Source organism: Mastacembelus armatus, chromosome 12, assembly GCF_900324485.2.
Source record: "Mastacembelus armatus chromosome 12, fMasArm1.2, whole genome shotgun sequence".
Lineage (NCBI taxonomy): Eukaryota > Metazoa > Chordata > Actinopteri > Synbranchiformes > Mastacembelidae > Mastacembelus > Mastacembelus armatus.
The window spans coordinates 5,387,341-5,396,417 of NC_046644.1; the positions used below are offsets into that span (position 1 = coordinate 5,387,341).

Sequence of the window (9,077 nt, forward strand, 5' to 3'; positions counted from 1 at the left end):
TGCAAACCGAGAACAATGGTGCATCCTGCCATCTGCTGTATCGGAGTGTTTTGTTTAATAAAGGATATAGCTATATTATGACGGAAATAAGATTCCTATTTACTGACACTGATGATATAACACATTCACCCCCCGAGTGTCCCAATTTACTAACCTATACCCAATTATGATTTTACAGTCTGAAACTGAATCTGAGAAAATTACTGCTGTTAATGGCTAAACTTGTTCCAACCAGTGATGGCCAAAGATAATTGCAATGATCTCAGTCTGCTGGATATATTCGATTCTGCTATAAATATAACATTTCCAACATGGTCATTATCTAAATTCTATAAATCCTCACACATATAAATCAATATCATCTTTGTACACTAATCTTCCACCAGTTATTACAGAAATAGTGATACTGTGATTGTAATGGGTGTGTATGTATAGCCACAAAGGATTTCAGAGTATTACAGACCATTAGACTTGGGGCTAGTACACAGACCATTGTTTCAATCAATGTTAATGTAGACAGGAAGGGTGATGCAGCCTTGCTGTAGATCCAGGAAAACAAGTTGCAGAAGATATGATGCTTTCAAATGTGTCTTGTAAGCTCACGATTCTATATATAAATGATTCCATATACAGGTGCATATTAATAAATTAGAATATAATCAAAAAGTTATTTTATTTCAGTAATTGAATTGAAAAAGTTAAACTCATTTTATATAGATTTATTACACAGACTGATATATTTCAAGTGTTTTGTTTCTTTTAATTTTCATTATTATAACTTACAGCTAATGAAAACACAAAATTCAGTGTCTCAGAAAATTAGAATATTACTTAAGACCAATTAAAAAAAAGGATTTTTAACACAGAAATGTTGGACTACTGAAAAGTATGAACATGTACAGCACTCACCGGGCTCTTTTTGCATGAATTACTGTAGCAATGTCCCGTGCTATGGAGGCGATCAGTCTGTGGCACTGCTGAGGTGTTATGGACGCCCAGGTTGCTCTCATAGCAGCCTTCAGCTCTTCTTCGTCTGGTGTCTCACATGTTCCTCTTCACAATACCCCATAGAGAATCTATGAGGTTTAGGTCAGTCAAATTTGCTGGCCAATCAAGCACAGGGATACCACGGTCCTTAAACCAGGTATTGGTACTTTTAGCAATGTGGGCAGGTGTCAAGTCTTGCTGGAAAATGAAATCAGCATCTTCATAAAGCTGGTCAGTATAGGGAAGCATGAAGTGCTCTCAAATTTCCTGGTAGATGGCTGCTCTGATCTTTGACCTGATAAAACACAGTGGACCAACACCAGCAGATGACATGGCTCCCCAAACCACCACTGACTGGAAACTTTGCACTGGACCTCAAGCAACTTGGATTCTGTGCCTCTTCTCTTCCTCCAGACTCTGGGACCTTGATTTACAAATGAAACACAAAATATACTTTCATCTTAGCCCTTAGCCCAGGTAAGATACCTCTGACGTTGTCTCTGGTTCGAGAGTGGCTTGACACAAAGAATGTGATGTCTGTGTGTGGTGGCTCTTGAAACACTGACTCCAGCTACAGTCCACTCCTTGTGAATCTCCCCCAAATTGTTGAATGGCCTTCGCTTCACAATCCTCTCAAGGTTGCAGTTATCCTTGCTGCTTGTGCACCTTTTTCTACCACATTTTTCCTTCCATTCAACTTTAAATTAATGTGCTTGGATACAGCAGAATTGGAGTGTGACCCTGTGAGTCTCTAATGAACTTTTTCACAATATTCTAATTTTCTGAGATACTGAGAAATAAACACTTGAAATATATTAATCTATATAATATAGGCTATGAGGGAACAGGTCCAAAGGAGTGGGGGGTCCTTGAGAAGAACATGCATTTTAAGTGGTTTCTATTACTGCTTATCTTCCTATATAGAAAGGCTATATACAGGTCATACAGATCTAAATTCACACTTAGTAAAAACTGGTAATAATAAATGTGGCATTTGGATGAATCAGACACAGACTCTTTGCATTTTCTTATTAATCACTTTAATTATAAATTAAAGTTTATCTATATATGTATTTGTCTGTCTATGCTCCTGCTCCTGCTGCTCCTGCTTCTCCTTCTTCTTCTTCTTCTTCTTCTTCTTCTCGTGCTCTGTGGTTTATACGACGATTCGCACCCTTACCGTTGCATTACCGCCATCTTCTGTCCGTAGGCCACTTCACCTCCCCATTACTTTATATTCGGCCAGTTATACAGTTCGCCCTCTGTATTTAAACAGAAACCTCTCCTGTTCCCCTTTACAATGTACATTGGAACTTGACATATCATGTTTTTCTAACTGTGCGTTGAGCTCTAGTCTTTCTTCTGCATACTTTCTACATGACATGATGATGATGAACTGTATCGATTCTAGTTCCCTCTCAGAACAATGTCATATTTAGACTAAGTTAGATTCTCAATCGGTTAATTACTATTTGTTGTTTCCTTAAATTGCACATGTTCTTGATTAGCAGGATATAACATGAAAAGGAAATGAACAAAAAATCCAAATCACGTGACTAGTGGTTGTCCAGGGAACGCATTTGAAACAGATGCGCTCGACCAATCACACGCTCTGAGATTCCAGGGCACAGCCAATCAGCTTGCAGCGAGCGAGGATTTAAACCAAGACGCTGAAGCTCGACGCCACCCCGCATCGTCTTCCATTACGACGCTCCGTGTTTTTGTGGAAGCAACGCACATTTCGAAATGGCTCTTCGAGTGACGCGAGTAAGTACTTCAGCTTCTTTAATCCTTCTTTTGGGGTTTCTGGCTGGGAATGTGTTTAGCCACAAATAGTTTTTCTTTAACTTTACGTGTTTTTAAGTACATGACAATGTCAAATGCTCTCGTGCGTCGCTGTAGGGTGTTTTCTCGTGCGCTGGTTCTGTAAGAGGAGCTGGACTAAATATTCACATCCCGCTGTACATCTGCAGCAAACACAAACTAACCAGTCAACTTTCCGCAGAACCGCTTGGCTTCTTCCAGGACTGACCTTGGTGGAAAAGCGTGCTCGGTGAACGGGCCCACACTGAAGCCTCGGGCTGCGCTTGGCGAAATCGGAAACATTGCAGTTAACAAAGAGGCACAGAAAAAGGTAAAATGACCACACTGACATTTGACATTTCACCAGGCTTTAGCACACACGCAGGGAAAATAATCGGTCTCTTATATGGGATTCGTGCAAAAAAAAAAAACCAAAATGCAACACTATGCAAGGAAGTTAAGTTTTAGGCCTCTGATGGGAAAACCCGGCCATGCTTGGTTATAGTCCCGTTGTCGCAATTTCATGTCTTTCGCGTGAAATGACTTGTAAAACTGCTCTCAGCTGTACTCACTGTCCAAAACCTAGTAGTATGTTACCTGGAAAAAGGTCAGCACCTCTAAATGCACTTCAGTCAGAATGTAATTACATATATATGTATATATAGTGTTCTTAGCGTTGAATTTAGTAGAATAAGCATAAACGCGGTTTGTCTGACTTGTGTACAATTTTGTTTTAGAACATCAAAACAGAGGCCACCAAGAAGACCAAAGTTACTAAAATTGAGAAGGCAGCTGCTGAACAGCCAAAAAATGTTGTTCCTGAGCCAGAGGTGCAGGTGAGTTATATGCTAACAGCTGTTCAGGCATTGCCACCAATGTCGTCTAGGTGTGGTGCTTCTGTTTGCACTTATCACCTTTTATTTCAGGTTCCAGCTGAACCCACATCCCCCACTCCAATGGAGACATCTGGCTGTGAGCCTGCTGACCTCTGTCAAGCATTTTCAGATGTAATGCTTCACACTGCTGTCAGGGATGTGGATGCAGATGACCATGACAACCCAATGCTCTGCAGTGAATATGTGAAAGACATCTACAAGTACCTGCGACAGCTTGAGGCAAGCAACTGCTTTACTTCAGTTTATCATATTGGGTATGAACCCATCATATTTAATATGGCTTGTCTCTTTAGGTTGAGCAGAATGTTAGACCCAGCTATCTGCAGGGTCAGGAGGTGACTGGTAACATGCGAGCCATTCTCATTGACTGGCTAGTGCAAGTGAGCCTGAAGTTCCGTCTGCTGCAGGAAACGATGTACATGACTGTGGGAATCATTGACCGCTTTCTTCAGGTAACTCTGACCTTGGTCCCTTTCACAATAATTTAGTGAACTTCCAATATCCTAAAGACATCTCTTTCTAAACTGATCACTCCTCCAACAGGACCACCCAGTCCCCAAGAAGCAGCTGCAGCTGGTTGGAGTAACAGCCATGTTCCTTGCTTCCAAATATGAGGAAATGTATCCCCCAGAGATCTCAGACTTTGCATATGTGACAGACAGGGCTTATACCACTGCCCAGATCAGAGACATGGAGATGACAATCCTACGAGTGCTTAAGTTCCAACTAGGCCGCCCCCTTCCCCTGCAGTTCCTCAGAAGGGCCTCAAAGATTTATGAGGTTTGTAACATTTGATAAAATGTGCTAAATCATCTGTTTCTGTTTGTAACTGTCTTTCCTCCTCAGGTAACAGCTGAGCAGCACACCCTGGCAAAGTACCTCCTGGAGCTCACAATGATTGACTATGAGATGGTTCACTTCCCACCATCTATGGTGGCAAGTGCTGCTTTGGCTCTTACTCTGAAGATCTTGGATGCTGGAGAATGGGTGAGGTTAAACAATAACAATTGGCTGGTAACTTGTCAAATGCTTTCAAATTACTAACATACTACCTAGTAAAACTGGACTTCAGGAAAAGTTCCTAAAGACAAGCCTCTTTTCGCATGCACCAACTTACATTACAGGCATACCTGATCTGTGCCAGACCAACTGTCTAAGTTCAGGATAAATTGTTTTGAATTACATCCACAGGATGTAACATTGCAGCACTACATGGACTACACTGCAGAGAATTTGATTCCTGTGATGGCACACATTAGCAAGAATGTTGTCAAAGTGAATGATGGGCTAACCAAACACATGGTATGTTGCTATTTGCTTTACTTCCATGAAGTGTTTTTTTTTTTTTTTTTTTTTTTTTTTGGGAGGGGGGGGTTCACTCTCCCCTCCCAACACAATCTGAAAACTTTATGAATGTGTTTCTAACTTGCATCTTTACTGCAGGCTGTCAAAGGCAAATACTCTACTTCAAAGCAGATGAGGATTGCCACCATTTCACAGCTGAAGTCTTCACTGGTGAAGGATCTTGCAAAGAAGCTCACCCAGTGAGATTTGTTTAGCACCATGTGCTGAATTGTAAAGACAAATCTTAATCCTTTCACATGACTGAAGGAGCAGACTGCTATAGGACTGTCAGTGGTTTACAGGTATAAACAATGTTTTTACTGCCATTCTCAATGCATGCAACAAGCTTGACTTTTCTGAGCTGGCCCTGTAGACTTTGGGTCCCACATTGTGGCATTTAACACTTCAGTTACTGAGGATGTGTAATATTGCACACACTACTTACATAACACATTACCCTGAGCTGTCAAATCCTGAATAAACATGACAATTCCTGCATTCATACAATGTGGGGAAAGTCAGTCTCAGCAGGCTTTTGTAACTGAAGTCTAAAAAAATCAAACTTGGTGCATGCTTTGAGGATGGGTATTGTGGGCAGGTGTGGCCCTTTCAGCCATTTTATTCTTTTTAAGTTTTCTTAATGTGTGTTTGTGGAAGTGAATGACATGTAGAGTGATACTTTAAGATGACTTGCATTCCTAAATGTCTTGTTTTTAAGCACCTATTAAAAGGTTTTGATCAAAAAGTTGTCATGACTTTTGATGACCACTAGAGACTGCTGCAGGATTAACTTTGCTTCTGTAAGCTCCCAATTCTCTGCCCCGTTTGTCTACAAAGGCTACATGGGACTCAGTTACAACTAAGATATGTTTATTACATTTGGATATACTTTCTCTGCATGTTTCCTCTAATACTCTGGCAGGTTTACAATGGTGTTTGTTTATCAAGTTCAGGATAAGTCATGGCAGGATACTATACTCTTGCCTTAACACTGATTGGTTAGGACCAGTCTAACAATCTTAATTGTTAGTATTTTACTGATGACTGCAAAATGTTAAACAGCTCTATGTAATTTACATCTTACTTTTTAAGCTCTGTACAGCTGTGCTTCAGCAAAGATAAGTAACCCTATTGGCAAAAGAATAAAAGCTTGTTTTACTCTAGGGAAAATGTATAAATGATATTCAGGGCCAGCTGTTGCACTTATTACATTGCTCAGGATCTGAGGTAATTCTGATATGTTTATAAACATATACAGGTGCCAGACATACCATCTGAGCCATAAGTCAAACAAATTCAAGGAAATCTGGAACAAGCAGTGATGGAGAAAACTGATCTTTCTGGAGTCCAGTGAACAAGAAGCAACTGGTGAAAATGTTAGTTTCAAAGCATTTGACACAATTGTCAAATGTGAAGTACATCTTGTCAGGTTTATGCTAAACTGACTCGGCTCTTTTCCCTGAAGGCAATGAAAAACACAACTTTGTACCAAGTATATGCTCTGCAAGTGAAATCGCCTCAGTTACACAATGACAATTGAACTATTGACCCCATGACCCCAACACATCTGCTACCCAAATCTCTGGTACTGCCTTTGTATGTGTCTGGATGGAAGTGGTCTTTTTGTTGTACAGTTGCTAAATTAAATGGAAATAACAAACTGTCTTAGAAAGTGTTAGCCCCAAATATTGGAGCCTCTGCAAACCTGGGAGACCCCTCCCATCAGGATAGTATACTGGCAGATATGTCATTGACATATTATAGTAACCAATATTGGCCAGAAATTCAGTGCTCATTAGGTCCCACTATACTCTATTAAAGATCTGTGTAATAGGGCACTGTGTGCAATAGGCCAGTGACACAGCAGACATTTTGATTTCTCACAGTGGGAAGAGCACATGTCACTAAGAACTTTAAAAATGGCTCCGTTGCATTCAAGCATACAATACCAGGACCTGGAAACCAAAGCAGCTAAATGGAAGGCATTAATTATTCAAAATGGCCTCAGTGAAACGGTCTAGGCTAAGACTGCTTTATGGTAACACTGGAGTTTAGGTCACATAATCAGCAAAACATCCAAAATCTGGCTGTTTTATCTGTGAATGTTTTTTTTTTTCTTCAATTTAAGTCCCAGAAAACTGACTGTATTCAAAGATGTTGTGGTATAACCTATCGCCCCCACTCCATCAAGTGAGTCATAGTCACAGATCTCATGTAAGCTACAGATGCAAAGGCTCCTCAACTTCAATTACATCACATCAAGCCACAAGTATTTAAAGCTAATGGGCAGTGGAGAGTGGGAGCTATTATCACTTTAACCCATTCACAGCTGACACCCTGGGGGAACAAGGCCCTCCTACCCATCTATACACATCCCCAGGAGGATGCCCAGAGAGCTTTTCCTGTACAAGACCACCTGCCATCTGCATGATGTGAGTCACTGTGTACATCATCAGGCTCATAAGGCCATCAATCCTAAAGACCTGCTGGACAATGGCTTGACTACATCTGTTCTAGTAAAGGCCAAGACCAGAAATAATCTTCTGCTGAAAAGAGAAAAACATTACTTGGCATACTGGGAGCTTGGGTTTATTGAAGTTCATGCACAGAGTTCATGCAGCTAAATATGAGGATTAAGTTCCACATAAAATATCAGTGGTGCTTTCATTGTCTTGTAAGTTAGAAAGATAGCCAAACCCTGCCTTGGTAGGTTTAGAAGTTATATAATGCAAAATTGTTAGACACAACACTGATCTGAGATTTTAGGATGTGGACCTAATAACATACAAGTTGTAATATTGACACCTTCAGAGCACATCCATTCACTGTTATTTTCCACACAGACACATGATAATTACTGTCAGTATTTGTGGAAAGCCAGGTTTTTAAGCCCACAGATCATACTGAGAATAAATACTTGGAAGCTGAGGTCATGACTGGGCAGCCATATACGTTTACAAGACAGATTCCTCCTGCGTGGGGCTCCAAACCATACACTTGCAGCTGCCTGGAACACTGTTTGGCCTTTTTGACAGAGATTCAGCTGGGTGACATTTATTATGATGGAAAATTGAACATAGTGGCTGTGCAGTTTAAGACAACTCAGCACTTGAACACTGAAGCACTGTGAGATTGCTAACCTTAAAGTGCCTAAAATAGTGAGTTCACCCAAATGACAAAAGACAGTTCATCAATCAATCCTTATTGTGTCTAGTCATGCAAATAGAACTGATTTTATTATAAAGAACAAGGTGTCCACAATGGAGGAAAATGGAATTTTACGCAATGTGTTTTTTACTAGCAGCTCACTGATGTCCTACCAATTAATGAGCAAAAGAATTCATTTTATTTTTTCCTGCATGTCGCAGTTTGAATGCCTGCCTCAAAAAATGTTCTCCTATGATAAGAATAACACACCATGTTATCGGACCCTACTTAGATCCAGTCTGGTATTAGCCTTATAAACATATACACACACCCAATATCCACTTCAACATGGCCATACCTGACCTGATCTGACTGAATGTTACTTAGACCAACTCAGTTCCTGGGTCAGATACTGGATTCACACAATGTCGACACTTGATCCCAGTCTAATTCCAGTTTGGGCTATTTGACTATCAGTCTTTACCACAACTAGAACAGTAAAGTAGCTCCAGTCTAACTGAGTGGACTAAGTAAAAATCAACAAAAACTGAACATTAATAAGGCAATAAAGTAAGGTAACTGTACCGTCTTTACCACTGCTCAGTTTGTTTTGTATTAAATTGTATTTCTATTTTTCACTTAACTTTCTATATTTAGCTAAAGCAAGTGTGAGCATTAAGAACACATCAAACACCTTTTCTCTTATTCTTCCTTCCTCTGTAAAATCTAAATCACATACACTGAGTACTTCAATTAGCATTACAGCAGCTAGATGTACTGTATTAGTTGAAGTGTTTGGATTTTCTCTAAAACTTTTCTTACACATCTTTATCTATATATCTTTAACCATCATTGTACGTGTAAAGTGAGACAGCAATAGCTCACTGCTGCTACCTTAGT

General features: G+C 40.1%; 1 protein-coding gene across 1 annotated transcript; it reads left to right on the top strand.

Annotated features, from left to right (window-relative positions):
- The first annotated feature begins 2,652 nt into the window (after positions 1-2,652).
- On the top strand, positions 2,653-5,775 carry ccnb1 (cyclin B1). Its single transcript, XM_026298431.1, has 9 exons — positions 2,653-2,754; positions 2,993-3,121; positions 3,528-3,626; positions 3,717-3,905; positions 3,980-4,138; positions 4,230-4,466; positions 4,533-4,673; positions 4,878-4,988; positions 5,130-5,775. Exons 1-9 carry the CDS (start codon positions 2,734-2,736, stop codon positions 5,232-5,234), a joined length of 1,191 nt encoding a protein of 396 aa, XP_026154216.1. The 5' UTR covers positions 2,653-2,733; the 3' UTR covers positions 5,235-5,775.
- The last annotated feature ends 3,302 nt before the right edge of the window (positions 5,776-9,077 follow it).

What these genes read in the sequence shown, in the direction of transcription:
- ccnb1 (XM_026298431.1), top strand. Translation starts at nt 2,734, where the DNA reads ATGGCTCTTCGAGTGACGCGA. An exon ending in TCATTGACCGCTTTCTTCAG is followed by an intron (nt 4,139 to 4,229) that starts GTAACTCTGACC and finishes CTCCTCCAACAG; the next exon opens with GACCACCCAGTCCCCAAGAA. An exon ending in TCTTGGATGCTGGAGAATGG is followed by an intron (nt 4,674 to 4,877) that starts GTGAGGTTAAAC and finishes TTACATCCACAG; the next exon opens with GATGTAACATTGCAGCACTA.